Raw genomic sequence first — 26,556 nt, 5'->3', positions numbered from 1 at the left:
AGAAGAAATAATTTCATGCAGGTTTAGAACAACTTGTGGGTGAGTGAATGACAGAATAATTTTATTTTGGCTGAACTATCCCTTTAAAAGACTAGTTTACCCAAGAATGTAAAATATGTTGTCTTTTACTGAGTAAACCAAGACTGCTTGAGAAGCTTACATTTTCTTACAATTTTTCAGACACAATCAGAGGCCCTTGGAGGTGACGAGGGATGAAGTTCATAAGAACAGGTGTCACGTGAAGTTTCCAGAACTTTTCTCCAGCTATCCTTACAGGGTCAACGTTACAGCAGTGAACTCGCTGGGTCGAGCTTCCACCGCCATCAGCTTTGAGGAGTCTACAATAGGTACAGTTTATATAAAATTATTATTATTATTATTTGCTTTAATGTCGACACAAGAAATGTTGTGTGTCGTTTAACCAACAGAATGCCATCATGAAGTCATTTACAAGTTGGTTTGATGGAAACACATTAAAATGCTATCCCAAAAAAATCATACCCAGAGTTGTTTAGAAAATTCCTATTCGTTATTAACCTGGGCTGATTTACTGGTGATGAGCAAACAGGCCTGGACAAAACATCGAGCTCAAATTTTTCAGACTCTCTGGTAACCTACAATCACCTCCTTTACTGAAAAAACAACACCAAAGCAGACCAACAGAAGTGGAGAAAATATCTCTGATATATTGGTTGTTTGTTGGTGGTGTTTGTTGGTGGCTTCTGGCAACTAAATATAATACTTACATGCATGGCTACATGTGTGCTTGATAGTAATAAAAATGCTAATGCCGTCTGGATCACTGGATTGACACCGAAAATATTTTCCCTCTGGTTCTAGTGTATATTTTATGGAAAATGGAATGCTTTTCATATGCAACAGCGATTGGATTTCATTTGAAAAAGCAACTTATGATTAGCATACATTTCAGTGACAAGTAGGGAACATATTGATGGAAGTATCAAAGAAATAAACTGCCTTACAGTAGACCTAAAACATGCAGATCATTACATTTGGACCACAACTACAAAGAACATGAGAACTAAATGTAATGTTTTTTTTTGTTCGGTTTTTTTTTTTTTTTTTCAGCTACACTGCAAAAATAATCAGTAATCAGTATTTTTTTAGGATTTTTTTTTTCTATTAAAAATATTGAAATTCATATGACTTATTTTTCCTACCCCATTGCTATTTTTTTCCCTTGTTTTAAGCAAAAAATAACCCGATTTTAGTGAGGATTTATGCTTAAAACAAGGTAAAAAATAAATAAGAAAGAATATTTGCTTCTAAAGTGAGCAATTTATCTTGTCTACAGGACTTTGGGATATTTCACTGGGGAAATAGATTACTGATTGAGAAAATGAATTTTTTGAAGTCTAACCCTCCCTCTTAGCATGCCAAGACGTAAAAAAAAAAAAAAAAAAAAAAAAATTAGCATCCGAATAGCTGACATCTAAACAACATCAACAGTGTTTGAAAGTCGTAAAGAGTGTTTCGCTCAAGCCAGGTCAAGGCCTGAGCTATAAATCCTGAACCCACTATGTGTCTGCTATGAATAGTAAAGGGAACGGGGCTCAGAAACATCTCTTTGTCCTCATGTGTATGTGTTTGTGTGTGAGTGAAGCTAAAACCGCAGAGCAAACAGAATGATCCTTGGATGCCGCAGCTTGAGAAGAAGAGAAAGGCCACTCTGTTGCTCTCTGCTTATTTCCCATAAACCTCAGGATCTCCTGATATTCAGGGGACGCCTTCGCTCAAAAGACATCTCGCGAAATGTCACAGTGTGGCTTCTTTAAAAGACGTGTGTGTTATGTCAAACTGATTTTCTGCTCAGAGGGACGAGCTGGGGATCATAAAGAGGAAATCTCAACACTATTCATCATTCATCTCTTTTTCCTTTGTAGTGTTTTGCTAGTGGCATTCGTCATGAGTGCTTCTTTCTGTTTAGCCATTAAAAATGTGTTCTTGTCGTACTGAGCCTTGTCAAAACTCATTTACCATTAGCATCTCAACATTTGAGGCAGTTTCACACTTCCAAACTATGTTAAATGAATAGTTCACAACTTTTCTTACTCTCATGACATTGCTAAACCGATTTGATTTATTTAACTTGTAGGAAACACTAAATGAAAAATTTTGCACAATGTTCAAGCTGCCCTTTTCCATAATGAAACAGGGGCTGTCAAGCTTAAAAAGACAATACCCAGATACTCATTAGACAAGACATTATATAGACACAATCTATATATATATATATATATATATATATAAAACATGTAAACAAAAAGTGAAGCAATCATTTTGAACCTGGCTTTTCATATTTTTTGTTCTGGAGATGTATGCAAATGAATGCATATTTAATTAGATCACTTGCATACTTTAACAATATTTTGAAAAACAACTGTCTTAAAGTTGAAATGTGTGTCCTATTCAGCTGTAGTTTCTTGCAGTAAACCATGTCATTGTGTGAGAAAAAGGATAAAATACATTTTTGCATTTTCAAACTTATTCTGTTACGAGATGCCCAAAAAACATTTGGTGCCATTTGGTTCAATTACGTCAAACCTGGCGAGACGAGTTTTTATGTGACTCATTAGAATATGACCATATGTGAATACGATTTGAGAACTTTTCTCCATCTGTGTTCCACAGAAGAAAGAAATGAAATTCTGATGACAGAATTAATTTGATGGGATTTATTCCTTTAAAATATGATACCTTTGTCATGAGCTTACATCGACGTCTCTTTGGTCCAACAGTGAAACCTGACCCCCCTGAGAAGGTGGTGGCCAAACCCATAGCCAACAATGCACGAAGACTAGAGGTGACCTGGAACAGTCCCACTACGTGGCCCGATGTGGAGACCTTCCCGCTGAAGTACTTTCTACGCTACCGACCGCTCATCCGAGACCAGTGGCAGCACGTAAGTGTGGACCACCACTGCTGTAGCTTCTTGTCCATCTTCGTTGCATCTTTAACATTTATGCAGAGCACATATGCTGTGTGAACTCTAGATTATTAATGATAGCATTTTCATAAACCCGACCAGCTGGTATTTTGGGCAAGTCGGTCAAACAGTGTAGTCTTGCTGGTTAACTAACAAGCTGCAACTAGTTTAAATATTTCAACAAGCCAGTTGTCTGTGGCTCAGCGTCCCACAAGCCAAGCACACCTTACTTGTTAGTGTGCAGAATATAACATATACTGGCGACATACATTTTCTGCAAGGTTTTGAGTAGTTTTGCAGACATGTGTCATTTTTTTACAAGAATACAGCATCCTTTGGGGTCAAAGTGGACGGGTGTGATTTGGTTCCATTGTCAGGTCTCTGCATGAGTCCAATTGTGTCCCTCATGCTCTACAGAATAAGACCGGACATGTTCTTTGGAAAATGATTTGCTCACTAAGACGTCAATCAGAGTTTTGAAGACAGCTGAGGTGATTCATAACCCGTAGTTTCATTTGTTGCTATACTGCTGAATGAGAGCACATTACACCAGCCAGTCAAATACTATTTTTTAAGAAGCCCCTTGGGATTCTTGTATTTATTCCTCTTACATATCAAGGCTGAAAGTAGATGTTGTGTCATGCTTATTTCCATTAAGCTCTTTAAGTAGATGTGCACATCTTACTCTATAATCTAGTTACTGCCTCGCACAAGAAAATTGAGTGTTTCAGACTACACTCAAATTGTTTTTTTTTTTTTTTTGTGGGAATTATGAAGGTAACCTACCTGCTCTGGATGAATGGGATGTGCAGTACAGAGGAGTGTTGTCATGATACAGGAATTTCTAACTTCAGCTTGAAAAATGTCAATTAAGTACAATTTTTGATAGAATGGGGAATATTTCCACAACATTAAAGGCATAAAATCTGAACAGTATCTAAGTTATAATTGTGGGCCCAGGGCATGACATTAACACCTGCCAACCCGCCAAATGTGGGTGGATTTCAGCAGCGGCGTGTCACTCCTACTAGCCACTTTGGCAGGTTGAATTTTAAATATAATATATGTATTTTTCAATTGTAGTCTTTTAAAATGATATCTGAAAATAATAAACTGAGTGCAATGTAGTTGTCAAAAATATAGATTTTTCGCTCTCATCTCTCTGACAGAGAGTTACACACAAACCCGCCTCTCCTAACTCACTCGCTTAATTTGCTCCGGATGAATATTGTTGGTTACAGGGCTTGATTTTCGGCGTGGAATTGCGTGTATTGTGCATAATTTTACTCATTCCCACATATTTTATGCTCACACCCAAAGTGTACGCACATAAAGCCGCCTCTCAGTACTGAATTGAGTTGTCTGCTGCTTATTGCACTTAAACAGTCAAATACACACAAAATAATGTCAAAATGCTGGTTGGCTAGTATCCACATGAACACAGTCAGTTATGTTTTAAGTGAACGTAAACAGTTGATAAAGAAAACGCACTTGTAACAGGTTATTGGATCCATGTGTCAGGTCTTAAAGTTACAGCAGCCAAATATACCTGATACCAAATTCTAATATTAAAAATATCTATATGGGAGTTTTTCCCCGTGGTATCGATGTCAGAATTTTGGCCAGTGAGCAAAACAAGTTAATGTCAATACCTGATCGTGGCCATTTTCAAAGAATTTTTATTTATTTTTTTATCAACTGAAACTCTGCTGTCTGAATTATTGAAATTCCGCAGGCAAAATGTATTGATTTCAATAGGAATTCGCACAGGAATTTTTGCTCTCGTCTTCTATCTACCTGTACTTGCAAACACCAGCAGCTAGTGTTGTGTGATCGTAGTCATGGAAGATGTCATACTTCACTACAGAACACATCTCATCCCTCCTTACACAGAACCCAACTACTAAATTTCCAAAACAACTATTACTCAGTGCCGTACGAATCCTATTTGAGTTCCCTGAGACCACTACTCATCTGAAACAAACCATATCAGCCCGCACACAAGCTCATATCAGCTTGCAGCAAAGACCATATTGAGCTCCAACACGACAAGGTGGAAACCTCATCAGTCTTCTGCAGGGCCGCGTTTCAGCTGTGCCTCATATGTATACTCACGTAGTGCATCACGACGAGAGGGCTTCAGAGAGATGAAAGAGCCAGCTCGGCACGGGGAGCGTGGTGTAGGGAAGCCATTCATTCTGCTGAGGAATGAGAGGATGGCAGCTGGAACAGTCCTCGCTGAGCGATGGGTGCCTCAAAGCTGCCTGGGATCTGACGGCAAAATATGGCATGGAAACAATCAAGCGCTCGCAGCTAGCGGACAATGTCCCTGGGTTTAAAAAGAGGAGCTCTTTAAATATTAATAAACTAACTTCCTGTTGTATTTAGGTGCAGGTATACAAACATAACTCAGATTTTAATATCTCCGCTTTCTGTGTTCTCAGAGTTGTCTAGAAACGCATCTAAAGGCCCCCAATATCCTCACGGCAAAGTCCTTTTGCATTATTCTCTTAGGGGTAAAATGAAGTTTGAAATACCTTTGCAGTGATATACTGTTAGCAAACATCCCCACACCGCCCAGCCTTTTGAGAGCGACGTTTATATGAATATGTAAATACTGTATGTGCTGTGCTTTCCTCTTAATAGCAATAGAAACACATCAAAACTGACAGCGGTGAGAAAACAGCAGTTAAGAAAGCATCTGATCATAGCGATGTGGATGTTTGCACCAGCTCTGATTCAGTGCTCCGTCAAGTTACATCACATTTATTAATAAAGCAGTTTATACAATAGATTTTTTCAAAGCAACAAGCTTTACATTTAAACAGGAAAAATGAAAACCAGTGTCAGTGTCTTTTTCAACTAAAACTATAAACGCAACACTTTTGTTTTTGCCCCCATTTTTCATGAGCTGAACTCAAAGATCTAAGACTTTTTCTATGTACACAAAAGGCCTATTTCTCTCAAATATTGTTCACAAATCTGTCTAAATCTGTATTAGTGAGCACTTCTCATTTGCCGAGATAATCCATCCACCTCACAGGTGTGGCATATCAAGATGCTGATTAGACAGTATGATTATTGCACAGGTGTGCCTTAGGCTGGCCACAATTAAAGGCCACTCTAAAATGTGCAGTTTTATCACACAGCACAATGCCACAGATGTCTCAAGTTTTGAGGGAGCATGCAATTGGCATGCTGACTGCAGGAATGTCAACCAGAGCTGTTGCCCATGAATTGAATGTTCATTTCTCTACCATAAGCCGTCTTCAAAGGCGTTTCAGAGAATCTGGCAGTACATCCAGCCGGCCTCACAACTGCAGACCACATGTAACCACACCAGCCCAGGACCTCCACATCCAGCATCTTCACCTCCAAGATCATCTGAGACCAGCCACCCGGACAGCTGCTGCAACAATCGGTTTGCATACAGAGATACAGAGATACCGTGATGAGATCCTGAGGCCCATTGTTGTGCCATTCATCCACGACCATCACCTCATGTTGCAGCATGATAATGCACGTCCCCATGTTGCAAGGATCAGTACACAATTGCTAGAAGCTGAAAACATCCCAGTTCTTGCATGGCCAGCATACTCACCGAACATGTCTCCCATTGAGCATGTTTGGGATGCTCTGGATCGCCGTATACGACAGTGTGTTCCAGGTCCTGCCAATATCCAGCAACTTCGCACAACCATTGAACCAACATTCCACAGGCCACAATCAACAACCTGATCAACTCTATGCAAAGGAAATGTTTTGCACTGCGTGAGGAAAATGGTGGTCACACCAGATACAAACTTTATTTTGTCATTATTTTGTGTCATCACACCAGTTTTTTCTTCGATTTTACTTCAAGTATATCGGGGCGTTCAGGCACACTTTTTTCTATTCTGTGCAGTGCAACTTTTTTTTCTTAACAATCCAGATTGCTATATAAATGAAGGTGACTTGACTTGATTTTGAGATCTACAGTTTTAGGTAGACAGGTAGGTAGCCACAAATTCAAAGTACTTTTATAGACAAAACACAAAATTTTGTGTCGCATTGATAAGCATAAGTTAATTTTGGATTCATGATATAAATAGTCTGGTAATAAGGACTTAGCATTGTCTTTTTTTCTTTTTCTTTTTTTTTTCAGAGGAAAGGACAAAAAATAGTCAGCCATCTGTTCTGAAATCTCACATTATAGGAACACAGTGAGACCTCTAAATTAAGACTCATTTGGATTCTCTAACAACTGCTTTGGCACAGAATAATTTTAATTGATTAAAGGAACAGTTCACCCTAAAATGACTCACCCTCATGTCATTCCAAACCTGTATGACTTTCTTCAGTGGAACACAAAAGAAGATATTTTAAAGAATGTTTCCAAAGTATCCAAAAATTCAAGTCATTGGGGTCCAAAACAACATTGGACCCCACTGAATTTCATTGTATGGATCAAACAATTTTTTTCCAAATAGCTTATTTTGTGTTAAACAGAAGAAAGAACTGCATATAGGTTCGGAACGATGTAAAAACATATCACAGCTATATTACAAGATCAGAAAAACAAACTCTACTTACAAAACATCTAATCTGTACCACAAGTAATAGTTTGGTCTTGATGTATTTATTGAAACCTAACATTAGAATCAATTTTCAAAGCAAAATGTGTGGCCTCACATACATAATTATATAGTAGAAATGTCATTTTTGTTGAACGGCTAAAATAAATGACTGGACTGAGAAATTCACTGGATCAATGTTTCTGCTTAGTTTTAATGATGGAGCTGAGATGAAGAGGCATATGGCGGAGCTTTAAAAAGCACTGACATTTAACGGACGACTCTAAGAGCAACGGAAGTGTGGAGTAATTATAAGAGAGATATGCATACATTCACACACACTGAGGGATGATCTTTGAAAGTTTTCATTCCCTCAAAGGTGTTTGGGAAGAGATTATAAGACATTTACTGAAAGTGGGAATATATCGGTGACTTTCTCTATTGAAATGATCAATATTTTGAGAGGTGAATTCTTATTGGATGTTCTCTGCCTTTTATTTTGTACAATAATTGTATGTGAAAATTTACAAATTCATTTGTAAGTTGCCTTGTATAAAAAATGATGCGGAATTGATGATGCAGATTGCATAAATGCATCATTTTGGGTGTGGATTGCATCGATGCATCCCACTTTTTACATTCATCCCCTATGATGCTGAATCTGGCTCTCGGGCATGCTCCAAATTTTCAGGACTCACATTGGTATTCTCGGCAAACCCAAAATATTTGAATAAAACAGCGGTTTATTAATGGCAGAAGTTACTGTTATTATTTATTGGTAAATTAAACAAAGGGTTAATGGACTAATTGGAAATTAATCTATAAATCTAAAATGTTAGATTAACCAACTAATCAAAAAGATAATTAATTATTCGCTTTTTATTGTGGCCTTATAAAAAGTGTCTGCCAAAGGAATAAATGTTAACGTAAATGTGATTTTTTAGAACCAGATGGTGTAGTTACAACATCTACCAGCAGGGGCTAAAAGGCTATGCTAACCTACAAAAATTTGACTAAGTTTAACCTAAGACTTTAAATATACAAAGACGCTGCACTCATGTTACTATGAATGGGAGAATTCGCAATATAAATAATTTGCAATGTAAATTATATATATGATCCAAATAAAAGAGCCAATCACCTATTCACCCTTCGCCTATCTGCCATTTTGTCCGACAAACTAAACAGACAGTAGAGTTAGTAGATTAACATTGGTGGACTTGAACTTAAAAATGGTGTGTATTGGTGTCTTTCTTCGGTTGAAACAATATAGCTTCTGATGTTCATTCATGTTTATTTCTTGCTATAACTAGTAGAGGAAGAGATGTTCGGTTTTACAGCGATCTGTCACGACACATTAAAGAGCCACAAAACGGTGTTTATTTTTAGAATTTCTTAAAAATTACAACATTTGCAAGCTTTTTTAATATACTTGCACACAGTTTGAATCTACTTGCATCAAGTGTAAATCACACTTCTATGGACGTATTGAAAGGTTATTCTGTGGCGTGATGCCGCTGTAACTGGCTTTGCGCTGCACCGAAGTCTTCTTTCCGTCTCTGCATGAAGACACGGAGCAGAGACTGTGCAGCGACTTGAGTTGACAGTTTAGCGTAATTATTTTATTAGAAATATTCAGAATAACGTCACAGAGTTCATTCTGGAAGCTGAACAACACACAGCATCCGTATAGGAGCGAGCACATAGTGAGAGTGGTAATAATGCAATTCATGTGTTTACATGCCTGTTTATTGCAAAAAAAATAGCCATACGGCACTAGTGTTGCTTTCGTCAACGAAAATTATGACGAAATATTGTCGTCAACGAACCGTTATCACCTGACGAAAACGAGACGAGACTAGACGTAAATGCATGGTCATGTGACGATGACTAAAATACATGTATAATGCAATATCGTTGACGAATAAAAACGAGACTAAATGTGGTTTAAAAAAATAAAAACTATGCTAAAATGTCTCTTCATTTTCGTTGACCAAAACGAGACGAGACGAAATGTTATAACGTCACGACGAATGAGAGAGTTGTGCGTGAACCCATAGCTTTGTCGGCTTTAAATTCTGGATTGCGATCTGGTCACCCGATTATCAGCGAATTTTACAATATATTACTCCATTAGTTATTCTATTAAAATGTCTCATTGATGTATTTGACACATTCATAATCATTACTTTTGCCGGTTCTTTGTGACAGCTGCATGTTATTGGCAGCGTCTCTGGTTACATGAACACGTCACCGCATCAGCGCCAGAACATGGAGATTTTATTTTAGAGAATAATCACACAACCTATTCGATATCCTATAATTAAATAAACTAATCGAATATCCAAAAATCGTGACTCATCCCTGCATGGAATCTCTTGTTTCTTTTCCCAAATCTTCACTCACGTCACGTCTCACCCATTTTCTAAAGGTATTATAAACGTTTCTTGGTTCGCTTTTAATTAGGCCTATTATATTCGTATTCTTTACTGTGGTAAAGTAGAAAAACGCTGTAGGACAGATGGCCTACATTTGTACTTGCATGTCAAATTCTTTTTAACACAGTTTGTGCTTGTTATAGGGCGCGTCAAGTTTAGTTGTAAAGCGCGTTTCACACGCGCGGGTGATTTTTAGTTTCACTTTCTCTGGCAGCGCAATCTCAAACATAGCCTAAATATTTCGCCCTTGTGGAGGATAAAATTCGCTCTTCAAACCAATTTACATCAAGTAGAAAACACAAAGATATCATAAAGAGATCGATGGAGATCGATATCTTCGTGTTTTCCTGCGTCCCACATCCCTCTCAAAGCGCAGAGTGTATATCACGCGTCTTTGTGTGGAAATATAAAACGAGTTTTTTTTTAAATAACCCCCCAACCACCGCCGGTAGTTGGTCCATTACCGCGGTGGTAAAAAAAAAACCTGCCACCGTCACAGCCCTAAATATAGGCCTACTAAATAGCCTATAATAAGATAGCCTTGTTTGAAATTCTATATTGACTGGGTTAAATAGAATCACATTACTAAAAAGAGACTAAAATACAATTTTCATTGACTAAAACTAGACTAAAATGTCATCAGTTTTCGTCGACTAAAACTAGACTAAAATGTCATCAGTTTTCGTTGACTAAAACTAGACTAAAATGTCATCAGTTTTCGTCGACTAAAACTAGACTAGACTAAAAAGAGTATGAATGTGACTAAAACTAATAAAAACTAAAATGACAGCCTGACACAAAGACTAGACTAAAACTAAAATTAAAACAGGCTGCCAAAAACAACACTATACGGCACATCATTTATTTATGATCGTTTACTACAATTATGAGCTTAATCATATTTGTTGAATCGAAGTACTGTGTTTACATGAGGTAAAGTTTAATTGCAGTATTACCAAATTCCCAGTATAATTGCATTATGAGGGTACATGTAAACTGGCTCATTGATATGTGGCCTGAGAGCGCCATGGCGGACGGGTCCTTGCGAAGGGTTAATTGGTAAAGTCAGTGCGTCACTGCAGCTGACCTTCGAAGCTCTGGTTGCTATAGAAACAGCCAGTGTTCTGAGACGCGTGCTTTTTGTCATGATTCAAGCGTTTAGCAATTTCATTGGTGATTTAAAATATGAAATTTAATTCTGCTTGGTGAACATCTTTGGAGAATATGAAGAGACAGGAGCTGCACTCGCATGACTGAAGTTGCTGCCTGAGAGGTCTTTCAAAGATGGCCACTGAAAGAAATGACTTGCCTGAAAGGGACTTATACGCAGGGATTTTATAGTTAACTAAAACTAAAACTGAAACTAAGGGGGCGTTTACACGACACCGTTTTCAACCAAATACAGAAAACGTTTTATGCGCTTTGGCCGTTCATTTACACACACACACACACACACACACACACACACACACACACACACACACACACACACACACAGGGTTTTGGGGGCCTGAAAACGCAAACTTTTCAAAAACGGGTTTCAAAGTGCAAGTTTTTGATAATGATGCCGTTATCATCTCTGTGTAAACTACAAAAATGAGAATTTGGGTAAACTGTGACGTCATAAGCTTGTGTATTATGTGTTCAGTCTTTAGGCACTTGGTGTTTCTTTGCAAAGACACATCGCCACCTACTGGCCTGGCATGAATAAGCAATCAGTTTCACAGATCTGTGTGAACAGGGATCGTTTTGACAACATTGTCGTCTGTACACAAGAACACAACGGAAAAACGTTTCTGTTTTTAATACATCGTTGTCGTGTAAACACCCTAAAATAAATAAAAAATACGTTACTTGAAATAAAATAAACGTTAACTGAAATAAAGTAAAATATTTTCACAAAGACTAAATGTATTTTATTTCAACTAGTTTCTCAAGGCAACATTTCTCGTTTTAATTTAGTTCAAATTGATGTACTAAAATACAACCAAAGTAAAAATGAATAAAAATATATATTTTTTAAATTACAATATATTTTAAAAAAAAGCTCATAATTTTTTTTTTTTATTATTATTATTAAAATGGCAAATATAAAAATAAAATCTTTAATCATTAATCAAAACATGAATAAAATCTAAAATAGTATCTCAATGACACTACAATAACACTGGTTACACCTGCGCATTTAGTGCCCAGTTTGCTGGTGGTTAATGTATAAATTGCGGGTTTTGGCATGTTAATACCTACTGTTGTTAATATCTACTGTTTAGTTAATTTTCCCTTGGGTTAAAGATAAAAAGACAAGATGCAATGTTAAGCTTGCGCATGCATTTCATTAGCACACACATTTCAGAACAGGTGAAATCCTGTTAATTGCAAGTTATTCTGGAGAGAGATGTAAATGATAGATTGAAATAGATGCGAACGGCGAAAAGACACGAGACAGCTGTGAAATGACTGCATATGTTTCACGCTCTGTCTTTTGTCCAGGAAAGCAGCAGCATGGAGCATGAAAAAAAGAAAGGGGGCAGGGGGTGTGGAGGGGGGAAAAATGGTGTGGTGGGCCATTTTTCTTCTTTGCCCCTTTCATTCCCAGAAATGATGTATTTAAACTGGAGCTTTAACAAGCCGCTGTGGTGCCACTCAGCCAAATGAGAAACAATCTGCTCTTGACCAGTGGGGGCTTCTGGGAGTCGCACAGAATGAATGTGCTGTTTTAGAGGCCAAGCTTCATAGAGCACCATCCAGTTTCAGGTGACTGATATGCGACTGTAGATCTAATGGGGTTTGGCCTACTGTTGCTTCGGGAAATCACAATGATGGACAAGACTAAAGCTAGAGAAGGAGTGCAGAGTGCCGAAATGGAGGTTTAAAAGAACAAATGGAATTTGCATGAGATTTAGATCATTCTTTGACTGAAAATGGGTAGTAGAATAGCTAACCTTTTCACTGTTTGCATAAAGGTGGTCCACATTGTAGTTAATTCTAGCCGAGTGTCACACACCAAGGTGTTAAGTTTTTGCTGGTTAGCATAGCCTTTTTAGCGTATGCTAGATGCCGTAACTACACCATCTGTTTAAAAAAAAAAAAAAAAACACAACTTTTTCCATTTAAAATCCATTTAAATCAATTAAAAAATTCCTTGTGTAGTCTAGAGGAATGTTAAAAAAGCTGAGTATTCATTCAGATGGGCTTTATACTGACTCCTGCTGGCATGGATGTAGAATTACACAAAAGTATTTTGGTTACTGTTTATTAAACTGGGGGGTTAAGGGATCTCAATATCTCCGAACAGATAAAAAAATAAAAATAAAATAAAAAAAGGCATTTATTAGGTTACTGATATAACTTTAGTCTTCATCTCCTGAGAGTTCTGTTCTTTTGAACTTTCTATTCATCAAAGAATCCTGGGGGAAAATACATCACAGTTTTCACAAAAACGTGAAGCAGCACAACTGTTTTCAACATTAATAATAATACGAGGAAATGTGTCTTGAGCATTAATTCATCATATCAGAATGATTTCTGAAGGATCATGTGACACTGAAGACATGTAAAGTAATGATCCTGAAAATTCAGCTTTGATCACAGGAATAAATGACATTTTAACATATATTCACATAGAAAACAGCTATTTTAAATTGTAATAATATTTCACAATATTACTGTTTTTACTGTATTTTTGATCAAATACAGCAAAATTTTCAAAAACATTTAAAAAAAAATTTAACAACCCTAAACTTTTGAACGGTATTGTATCTAGACTTGCATGTCTGCCCATTCATAATTAATAACTAAGTATTATTTCATGGACACGAACAAAATCGTGCTTGCCACTAAACATAAATCTAGAATATCGTTCAGACTTCCTCTGAAACGCCTGGTTTCTTGTAAACAAAACATTTGCTTTCACACTGCAATCTAACGTGTCCTTGAATGGCGCGAGTAACAGCATTCTCATCTTTACATCTTCCTGTTTATGTGCAAAACAATTGTTTTATTTTACATTTACAAATAAATTGCGAAACGATTTTCTTTAATATCTTATTTCATGAAGAAAACTGCAAGCATAAACAACAGCGCGGCCCAATAATTGCTTTGTTCTTATTTGTCCTTTGTTGTTCTCTTTTTGTAATGGAGAGATAGGTTCAAATAACAGTGCACTTATGCTGATTTATTGACTACGAGACCGTGTTTCATAGGACCCATTAGCCATTAGCGTGTGATGTCAGTTAGCAGTCGCAGTTATGATATCAGTCCACGGCTGGAAATGCAAACGCCAGTGAGTCACGGCTTTACTCCGGGGCAGATGAGAAGCCTGCTCGGTTGTCTCGGGTGTGTGGATGTATGTATGCGAGCCATTATGAACTTTCGCAAACACCTAGCCGAGACCTCAAGACATGGTTAATAGCACTAAGCAGCGGTGTGATCTTCTAAAATGTGTGTGTGTTTGGGGATGTATAAGTCTGGTAAAAGTATGCTCAGTCACGTTGTGGTGCGGCCCAGGGGCCGGCGTTTTGTTTGTGGAGGCGACAGAAGGTGGAACGCTATAATGACCTGTCCCTTCTCACCGTCCCGTCGGCCACAGCTTTCACACCCCTTCTTATTTATAGATCTCTACAGAAGCCATGGGTTTATCGTGCTGGAGTATGTCCCCTGTGGCCTAGAAGACACACCCATAAGACACACATATAGGTTTGCTTCATGCCAACGAAAACATCTGCTGAGAACATGACAATGTTTCCTTGTATTAGCATTTCTGTTGTCTGATTTGTTGTGTTATTTGATTTTGCACATCTATCTTGAAACTGATTTTTGTATGCTGTTTCATTCACAGTTTAATGAGTTCTTCAGTGGGGAACCATTCCAACACCTTTCATATTTGAGTTAATTGTGAATATTGCACTACTAAATCAGCTGATAACATAAACGAGAAATGATGAATCTCATGAAACCGGTTCGGGTCAGTTTTCACAGCAGAATCAAAAGAAGACAGTAAGAATATATACAGTGTGTGTGTATATATATATATATATATATATATATTTGTTTTGTGCCATAATTTGTTGTTGCAATTAAGCGCATTTCACTTTACTGTAGGATGTAATTGATATATTATTTATGTATGTGTATAAATTGATGAATTATTTATACTACTATTCAAAGGTTTGGGGTTGGCAATATATATATACAGTACCAGTCAAAAGTTTGGAAGTTTGGTTTAATGTTTTTGAAAGAAGTCTCTTATGCTCATCAAGCCTGCAGTAAAAAAAAAAAAAAAAAAAAAAAAAAACAGCAATATTATGAAATATTATTACAATTTAAAATAATGGTTCTCTTTTTTAATATATTTTAAAATGTAATTTATTTTTGTGATGCAAAGCTGAATTTTCATCAGCAAGTACTCCAGTCTTTGGTGTCTTATGATCCTTCAGAAATCATTCTAATATGCTGATTTGATACTCAGTTATTATCAATGATGGAAACAGTTGTGCTGTTAAATATATTTTTTTGGAATACTTTTTTCAGGATTCATTGATGAGTAAAACGTTAACAGCATTTATTCATAAAAACAGCATTTATTCAAAATAAAAACATTTCTAACAATATAAATCGTTACCATCACCTTTTATCAATTTAACGCATCCTTGTTGAATTAAAGTACTAATTTCTTAAAAAAAAAAAAAGTTATTGTTCCCAAACTTTTGAACGGTAGTGTATATTGTTACAAAAGATTTATATTCTAAATAAATACAGTTCTTTTTAACTTTTTACTCATCAATGAATCCTGAAAAAAGTATCTCAAGTTATAAAAAAAATATTAAGCAGCACAACTGTTTCCAACATTGATCATAAATCATCATATTAGAATGATTTCTGAAGGATCATAAGACACCAAAGACTGGAGTACTTGCTGATGAAAATTCAACTTTGCATCACAAAAATAAATTACATTTTAAAATATATTAAAAAAGAGAACCATTATTTTAAATTGTAATAATATTTCATAATATTACTGTTTTTTTTTTATTTTTTTTTATTTTTTGTTTTAACTGCAGGCTTGATGAGCATAAGAGACTTCTTTCAAAAACATTAAAAATAGTAATGTTTCCAAACTTTTGACTGGTACTGTATATATATATATTTTTTTTTTATGTTTTTTTTTTAATGTTTTTGAGTTTCTCACCAAGGCTGCATTTATGCACTGTGATCAAAAATACAGTAAAAACAGTAATGCTGTGAATTATTATTACAATTTAAAATAACTGTTTTCTATTGTAATATACTTTAAAATGTCATTTACATTACTCTAGTCTTCAGTGTCACATGATCCTTCAGAAATCATTCTAATATGATGATCTGATGATCAAGAAACATTTATGATTATTGTCATTGTTAAAACAGTTTCTGCTGCTTCATATTTTTTTCTTTGATTTTTTGTTACATTATACAATTTTATAAATCATTGTAATATTTGTTGCACTGCCTTAATTTATTTCACTTTCAAACTTATTTTAAAAAGTAAATAAATTGTATCCACACAGAATGATTTCCATTAGTGTATTACAGTAATGCGAATATAACGACAATCATAACTGAGGTATGATAAAAAAGAAATAATGATAATAAGCCATTCATAGGTTGCTTCCCACAAAAAGTGTAAATTCTGTAGCGATTCCAACCAGAAGAATGTGCAGGTCACTGTATTTCATGCAGTTTCAGGCTTTTAAGCTTCAAAAAGGATCCAAAAGCACCATAAAAGGATCATAAAATGCTACTATAATCTAAGTTGTCATTTTAAACCACATATTTTAAATGAAAAGGTTAATCTGATTCACAAAACTGATCTGAGTGATTCATTGATGAATTAGACTGGTCTGTTCACTGACCCAATGATCCGATCACAACAGCTAAAAGCCCACTGGAGAACGAGATTGGACTTTTTCAACACAAATCTTTTTGCGTGACTTGAAAGTTGTAATGTAGTGCGCAAGTCTCATGGACTACATTTATGACACTTTTATGTCCGTTTTTGAAGCTTCGTTCCCCATTCCACAGCATAGTCTTGAGTATTTCTTTTGCGTTCCACTCAAGAAAGAAAGTCATAGGGGATTGAAACAACATGAGGGTGAATAAATGATGACAGAGTTTGAACTATCCCTTCAAATCAGCTCTGTGTTTTGTTTTTTTTCCCCACATCAGTTTCAGTCCTCTTGAGGATTGTCAAATTTCACGCGGTCTTACGCAGAAAGAACAGCCGTCGTCGTTGTCTCGCTTACCATGTGCTTATTTCCCCACAATCCCCTTCTTTCTTTTATTCATTCACCCCTTGATTTCTCTCTCCCCTTCCCTGACACGCTGCATTCCCCGTCTCCCCTCCGGCCGCCCCGCGTTTAATGGCCTTTTGTGCATCTGCCAAAAGAGTCTCTCATCCTCCAGCCCGCACTTAGATTGATCAATAGCACCGGCATTGCAGTACCATTAGCATGGTAAAGGATATTAGCGGGAGAAAAAGGGGGTATTCAACCATCTTTCATGAAAGTCCCGTGCTCCACCCCGGCCAGCCCCCGTCTGCAACGCTCGTCCTGTGGGCAGATACACACCAATCAAACATTTATGCATCTCTTGGTGCTGTTGCTCTTTTTATGAGACAAAACTCCAGCTCTTTTGTTATAATATTCAAGGTTACATTGCAAGTGTAGTGAGGGGAATTCACTTTCTTTTCACTTCATTTTAGCACTCAAGTTCGCTGTATTGCTAATCATAGGTGTTACTTCTGCTAGATTCTGTAAAAGCGCTGAACATCCGATGCATTGAAAAAAAATAAGTCACAGGCTGACCACAGATGGGAAACTGAATAGAAATGAAAAACCATGTTATACACATACACATTTACAAATATATATTGTATAGCATTTATATGTCTAGCTTCAAATCATCTGCAACAGTGCAAAATGCATTAAATAGCACCAAAAGTATTCATTTGAAGTATTATTATTAGAAATCTTACTGACCCCAAATACTTGTTATTGAAGCTCTATATATACAGTTGTGATCGAAATTATTCAACCCCCATTTTAAATCAGGTTTTTTGGCAAAATGTTCAGACTTACAGCTGTTTGCAATGAACAAATCAAACAAATAATTTGAAATAGCTCAGCACAACAATTATTCATTCAAAGTCATTAAAGTTCATTTTCAGTTGAATTTGCGGAAACCACTTGGAAGATCTGTTGTGTTGAACTATTGTAATGACTTTTGTTTGATTAGTTCATTTCAAACAGCTGCAAGTCCGTAGATTTTGCCAGTAAACCTGATTTGCAATGGGGGTTGAATAATTTGGATTTCAAAATTAAAAACTGTTCACATACATACACTTTTACACATTATTTTTTACAAATAGTAATATATTAATTATTAAATGTTCATTTTAAAGCAACCAAAAGTCATTTACTGATCCCAAATATTAATAAAATATGACAAATATTTGTGGTCAGTAAGATTTTTAATAATAGTGCTTCAGATGAATACTTTTATGCATTTTTACACATAATTTTTTTTGTACAAATAGTTATGTATTCATTATTACATTTTAATTTTAAAGCACACAAAAGTCATTTATTTTTAATAAAAAAAGATTATTATTTATTTTATTATATAATCTCTCTCTCTCTCTCTCTCTCTCTCTCTCTCTCTATATATATATATATATATATATATATATGTATAAAATTGTATTTATTTATTTATTTTTGCTGTAACACTGAAACAATATCATGGGAATTTGTAACTTTTATGAATTTGTACGATCTCTTCCGTATGTCATTGAACTGTATGATCTGCTTACACCCAGTGATGGTTAGGTTTAGGGGAGGGAAAAATACGTTTTTTGTACAAATCGCATCCATTATTTGTTTTCTCATGAGAATCCAAAGGTGTGGTAACATTTATCAATGTTCGAGGAATTTTCACTGGCGAAATCTAACGGCTGCATCTTGCAAGTGTGTGCTATCTGAAATCCAATTCAATGTACCTTCATATCTTTACACCCTTTTCGGTCCAGTATTCTGTCAGTTTTTGGTAACTTTATTCTAAGGTGACAAACCAAACCCTAACCCATAACCCATAACCCTATACATTGAGTAAATTAATATTACTAAGTACCTATTACGTGTAATTACACTGTAACAACATCACCTTAAAATAAAGTGTAACCGAGTTTTTTCTAATGTATTTAGAGCAAGTAAGCAAGTGTAGACAGCTTCATGATCATCCCAGGTCTGTTTTAGTTCTGTTTTAGTCTCTCACACACACACACACACACACACACACACACACACACACACACACACACACACACACACACACACACACACACACACACACACACACACACACACACACACACACACACACACACACACACTTCCATGCATGTGACGCTCCAGGCTCATATCACTGGCTGTAATTGCCCCATCACAGCCCTGACATCAGAGATGCTGGACTTCTGATTATTTCAGAGACAAGTGATATTACGCATCATTATCTATCATCAGGATGGTGATGGCACTAGTGTGTGAATGGACACACATTCATATACACACGAGTAAGTGCTGATGGGTCTAGCTCTCGAGCCATTCCTCCTCAGTGCTGGGTTTAATACATTTACACCCAAAACCATTAGTCTCTCTCCACAAACATTCTCTCCTTGTACCTTTACCCCTCTATTAAAGAGACAACCGTGTTATCATGAAACTACTTTGACAAATTCTTCTTCTTCTTCTTCATTTTATTATTATTATTGTTGTTATTATGAATGAAGTATGATGCATGTCAGGCATAATATACAGTCAGTTGGTAAATACATGTGGAAAATTCATTTGGAAGTTAAAATTATAATTATTTAATAAAAGGGTGCCATTTGTTTCTTCATGTTTCCATTTGTTGCCATTTCTGCCAAACTGACTAGCAAAGTTTAAACAGCATAATAAAAAGATAAGCCAGCGTCATTATTATGCATATATTATTATGCATATCCAAATCATGTGTGTGCCCCCTCGTGGCGCCGGGCGCTTGACATTAAATATATATACACACACATGCATTCATACATACATGCTTACACACATACACACACACACACGCATACATGCATGCATACATACATACATACATACATACATACAGTACACACACACATACACAGACATGCATGCATGCATGCATACATACACACATACAGTACATACATATGCACACATAAACACGCATACAGTACATACATACATACATTCATACACACATACACACACACACACACACACACACACACACATGCATGCACACACATACATACATACACACAGTACATACATATGCATACATACGTACACACACATGCATACAGGGCCTAAAACTAACATTCGCCAAGCAGCAAATGTGAGTAAAAAAAAAAAAACTATTTTTTAATTCTAACAATGCAATGATGTGACAACATGAACGTGAACAAACGTGAACGTCGCTCTGTAAAGTTGACGGGTCAGTGCTTCATCATCATAAAACTTTCAGCCTTTCCAATGTAAATGTATACCTCTTCAGTCATCCTTGCATGTCTCTCCTATTGCATTATAGTGCATTAGACATTAAAATTCACCTCTGACAGCTTGAACACTATGATTAAGTAGTTTGTTCAGCTCTAAGGTTATTTTTCCTTGGGCGCTGTAAGCTGTTTCTTGATACTCAGAGCATGGAGATCGAAAAATGCGCCTTGGCTCCATCTCTGCCGCCCATATTGATTCTCAGATCAGCCGGGGCATCCTTGAGATGTCGATGGATAAAGGTTTGTGTATTCACATGTCTTATTCAGTGTCACAGCCCCCTACGGACTATTATCTTATGATCTGAGACTGCACAGCGTGGGGAACATCTGTCTGGGGCACTGTGCGCTGTATCAGTGTGTGTGAGAGAGACAGAAAGAGACGTTCTCAAAATAAAAATTCAACTACAAAATACAAATTTGATATAGAGGGTATGCGAGTGACATCCCCGTCGGCCGGAGTGATTGCGGCTTTATTTATACATACTGCTGAAAGCTATAGAACAGAGAGGCAAATGGACTGCTGCAATTCATAGAAACAACTGGACTTGCAGTTATCATTTTGTGTCAATATGCTAAATTTGGGGTAAAATCATACCCTATATATTGTATTGTTATACTGTATATTGTATTGACAACTCATCAATTAAAGGGGTGTTTGATTATGATTTCACTTTTCTAACTTTAGTTAGTGAGTAATGTTGCTGTTTGAGCATAAACAACATCTGCAAAGTTACAATGCTCAAAGTTCAAAGCAAAGGGAGATATTTGCTTTTAAAGAAATGGCTTTTTAAGGACTACAACAAACAGCTGGTAGGGACTACACAACATTCCTCCTGGGTTAGTGACATCACTAACCCTAAAATGTACATAAACCCCGCCCCCTGAACACGACTGATAGATTATCATGACAGAATATGCTAATCAGTGACTAGAAGATAACTACACATCAGCTTCATAAATTCATCATCTAACCATTCAGAAATGTTGTCTACATGTTGTCACTTATTCTTGAGTCTCTCTATCTTTGTCTGACTCCGGTTTGAACATAAGGCTAAAAGTTTTTGAAATTTTCAGTGCATGTCTGTTGAAGCTCCGCCCCCTGTGCCTGGAGCAGTTGCTCATTTGCATTTAAAGGGACAGACACAAAACGGTGCGTTTTTGCTCACCCTCAAAAAGTGACAATTTTAACATGCTATATAAAAATATCTGTGGGGTATTTTGAGTTAAAACTTCACATACACACTCTGAGGACATCCAAAACGTATTTTACATCTTGTGAAAAAGGCATTATACCACCCCTTTAAATATGTATCATCGTATATTCCAGCCCGTTCTCATCCCAAGGCGTCATATACTGACGCTTTTGACATTTCGTCTACATCGAACGCACATGGCACCCTTTAGCGTCAATATGAGACGCAGATAGAAATGGGCCAGAAGGCGCCTCCTAGCGGTCTAACCCTAACCCTACCCCAGACCTAAACCTACCCATAACCGAACAAAGCTCTGTGCGTGTCATATTGACGCTAAAGGGTGCCATGTGCGTTCGATGTAGACGAAATGTCAAAAGCGTCAGTATATGACGCCCTAGGATGAGAATGCATTGTATATTCTGCATAATTGGATGTTTTTAAATAAACACTGACAAAAAAAAAAACTATACAAGTTTTAGGGCTGGACAATATATATATATATATATTAGGGATGTCCCGATCAGGTTTTTTTGCCCTCGAGTCCGAGTCATTTGATTTTGAGTATCTACACTGTAAAAAATTTGCTGTAATTTTGCAGCTGTTTGCCAGTAACTTACTGTAGATTTAAATTTAAGTTATTTACTGGCAACAGTTTGTTCAAAGTTAAATGAACATTATACATTAACAAGTCTTTGTCTTTAAAGAATAAAATTATAAAATAACAATCTAATGCAAAGCATTCTGGGAACCAGAAATCTTCATCAACCTTTTTCTGTTTTTTTTCCTTCAGATTTTGGTTCCCAGAATGCTTTGCATGAGGATGTTATTTTAGTTTTATTCTGTAAAGATAAAGACTTGTTAATGTTTAATGTTCATTTAATTTTAAACAAATTATTGCCAGTAAATAACATCAATTTAAATCTACAGTAAGTTACTGGCAAGTAGCTGCCAGTAATACTGTAATTTCTACAGATTTTTCTAACAGTGTACCGATACCGAGTCCCAATCCGATACTTCTATAATACATAAAAAAAGAATAAAGAAGAGCGAAAAACAGATCCAGGATGTTCCTTATTTTTTATTTAATTCACCTTATTTTAACATTCAACAACTCTGTTAACAAACAGAGCACTTCTGTGAGGTAGCTTGAACAATCAAGTAATAAATAACATAAATTCTTCACTTTTGGACTTAAAACTCACCTGCACTCACCTGGCAGCGCGTAGCAGGAGCAGAGCAGAAGCAGCAGTGCCGCGATCGTTTCGGCGCCGAGTCTATTTTTGCTGCGCCGCTTACGTTGAATTAAAGTGACAATGCATTGATCATGGCCAAAATACACCGCAGTTTCATCCAAAAAGTGCATTGATGATATCTAATGTGTTTTAAACAGTCGATCAAATGACCAACAGCAGTTTAAAAAGAAAACAAATGTCCAAAAACAAACATGTTGCCAGAACAATAAAAACAAAGATGAACCAAAAGTTATATAAATGAAATTATTAATAAAATAAGCTTCTTGACAAGTCTTTTCTCTTAAATGTATTTGAAAACGAAATAAAGCAATGCCAACTTATCCATTATAGAGTATTCTGTCTGTACACAACCCGCGGTTCAGCCGCGCGTGACAAACGCGTCACCATACGCACTGCTCCTGCGCTGCTTACACTCTGCTAACGCGTGCAGTGTGAAACGGGTGTAACTCTGTGCCACCGCATAACTATAGATGTGTTAAAAAAGAATGAGAATATATATACATATAGATTGCACTGCCTCCAGCGCCTCCTCAGGTTCTGCGTTTACGCGTATGTATTTTTTGAAGGCGGTCTATCTCCTTTGTTGACATTCAACCCATTAAAGAAACACATCTCATTAGCGACTGCTTTGCACGAGTCCCACTTAAATAGCATAAGACGGTTCACGCACTCAACACAGGCAATGAATTCCTGCAGTTTCACACGGTCAGTTCTTCGTGATAAGCGCTAAGGTGTTTCCACTACCTTTGATATTAATTGCACCGCTGTTGGCTGGGCATCAAAAGGGGTCTAGAACCGTGGACAATTATCTATTAAACCTGTTGGTCAGCAGTAGTGATCCCGCAGAAAGGGGACTGAGGGAATAGCTCTCATTAGCTTGAGTGGCAGAACCTGCGCTGCTCAGCCGCTTTTATCCCGTCAGTAGAAAGTCAAACGTGAATTTTGGAAGTGGCACGTAATTGCTTTTTCTCTCCACAACAGTAGACACGCTCTCCAACTGGGCTGCCTGCCGTATTTATATCCCCTGACGGGAGGGCGAGGAGGAGTAGACGGCGCTATACACTCAAATGAGAGTTTCCTTATCTACTGTAGCCTTAAGTATGCTAATGGTCCCTTGCATGTGTATGTGACTTGTGTTTGTCTAAAGAAGTGGCTCTCAAGTGGTTTTGTTTCAGGTTTTTTTCATGGAATTCAAATGGCAACCCATAATTGTGCGCAATTATTAACGTGACATGCACTTGGTATTGACCATTTTGGTTTCTAAGAACAACAAAAGACATGGGAAGCATATTCTATGAAAACCCGTTTACACCTTAGAGTAAAAAACAACATTTCAATGGCATTTGCAACTTTATATCCAGTCTGGTCTCATTCTTTATACGAGGTATTAGTACATAACATTTACCGGTGCAAAACGTAAGCTACATTTTTGTACGTGTGTAGAGATGCTGAAATGTACAATTTGGAGGTATTGACAACATTTAAAACGTGAACATTATTACAAATTTACAGCTAAGGAAACGTGAAATAATTATGAATTTTTATAATATATATGTTTGTATAGCTGCATCTTTGCCATTTTATAGATACATTTTAGATATGTAAAATGTTATCTCATTGTTATATATATATGCACATTTTTATATCTCAAAGTTTTACTTTTTTTCTCACAATTGTGACTTTATCTAACAGTTTGCCTTTAAACCTTGCGGTATGACTTTATATCTCACTTACAACTTTGTATTTTGCAATGTGACTTTATATCTTGTAATGTGACTATATACTGTATGTGTCTGGGATTTTATCTGTTGCAGTCAGTTGTGACTATATTTCACAATGTTAAATCTCATAGTGTGACTTTATATCTAATAATCTTATGTGATTTTACATCTCAAAATGTGATGTACTCACACTGACTTTATATCTGCAACTTTGTATTTCATGATGTGACTGCCTTGTAATGTGACTTTATAGCTCAAAATGTGAATGTTTTTCACAAGTGTGATTTTCTCACAATATTTCGTTGCATGGCATTATATCTAGACATTTTTGCAACTTTATATCTCACTATAATAATATTTCTTTATACATCACAATGTGACTTTAAATCTCGCTATTTGACTATATCTCGCAGTATGATATGTTGCAGTGAATTTAAATCTCTCTATGTGACTTAATATGGTATGATTTGTCACATTATCTCTCATTATGACTTTTTCATTTTAAACTATTTACCTCACCTTTTAATGTTCTACTCTGAGGTAAAAACAGGCTTCCATCGGTTTCCTCTTCCTTTTTGCCTATGATTTATCATTAGTTTCCTTTTATTTGTATCTTTAGCATTCTTTCCCCCGCCTGACCCTATCAGAACAGATCTGTGACCCATTTTTTTGGGTTTCGTCCCACCAGTTTAGAACTATTGATCTCAAAGATTTAAAAAAACATTTGTAAAAGTTGCCTTTTTTTCCGCTAGGATACTCATATTGAATTGTCCTTGGATACACAACGGCAAGTAAAAAGCCCAAGAATTTCAGGCCCCAATAAAAGAATCCACATCCCTTAAAGCCATGATTTCCATACCAAAAGCCTTAAGTCAGGACAGGGTGACAGGATTCTGAAGGGAGAAAGGGGTCACCATGCCCTCCCTTATGTAATCTCTCAAGAATGTTCAAATCTCCCATTCCTCCGGGCCTCTCCTCTGCTCACTGTATAGGCTAAGCTGTTTTCGACAGCCATCTTTGATGCTAAGATGAAAATACTGTAGATAATACACAATGAGCGGAAGATCTGAGCGCTGCTCCTTTGAGCACCTTTTAGAAATGGGATGAATTTATAATGTCCCCGCTGATATAGCTCAACAGATGAAGAATGCGCTATTGTGTAGCTTTCAATGCCAGAGGAAACTTGAAAGCAATCACATGCAATTAATAGATCAAGAGATGATGTTATACTTGGAGAATTATCAAGCATTATATCGAGGCTTGAGGAGTAACAAAATATCGGGAACTGTTACAACACTGTTCATTTATAGGGATAGTTTCCCACAAAATGAAAATTCTGTCATCATTTGCTTCCAAACCTGAGAAAATTTTCAAAATATCTTATTTTATGTTCAGATAAGTCAATATTAAAAATAACGTAGTTAAAATATCAATATTAACAATGTTAATTTGAATTTTGTCATCATTTGCTTCCAAACCTGAGTTTTTTTTTTTTTTTAAATATCTTATTTTATGTTTCACAGATTGAATTTTGCGCAAATAATGATTCACGTAAATTCATTAATTACTTTTGCAATTAGTGAATAATACTGGAATATGATTTTTAATAAACCCTTCGATCTTTGCTTTAAGCTATGCCATATAGCTACATCAATAGAACCTTTCCATTGCACAAAAGGTTCTTGATAGTGGAAAACATTTTCTTTAGATTATTAAAATAATCTTCACACAAAAAAGGGTTATTTTTGAGAATTGTTCACTGAAAGATTCTTTGGGGAACCAAAAATGGTTCTCCTATGGCACCACTGTGAAAACTGTGTGCACAGATACGCAAACATATTATAAAATGCA

General features: G+C 36.3%; 1 protein-coding gene across 1 annotated transcript in view; it reads left to right on the top strand.

Moving 5' to 3' along the window:
• The window catches only part of cntfr (ciliary neurotrophic factor receptor), a 188,935-nt gene that overhangs the window by 142,325 nt on the left and 20,054 nt on the right, over positions 1 to 26,556 (top strand). The window contains exons 5-6 of the mRNA XM_081354183.1: positions 181 to 347; positions 2,760 to 2,923. Of these exons, the coding sequence (XP_081210309.1) occupies positions 181 to 347; positions 2,760 to 2,923 (331 nt within the window). The remainder of the gene's footprint in view (positions 1 to 180; positions 348 to 2,759; positions 2,924 to 26,556) is intronic.

This window comes from Scardinius erythrophthalmus, assembly GCF_964197995.2.
Source record: "Scardinius erythrophthalmus genome assembly, chromosome: 23".
Taxonomy (NCBI): domain Eukaryota; kingdom Metazoa; phylum Chordata; class Actinopteri; order Cypriniformes; family Leuciscidae; genus Scardinius; species Scardinius erythrophthalmus.
Note: the sequence above shows the minus strand (reverse complement) of the source record. Positions and strands in the feature narration are given on the sequence as shown.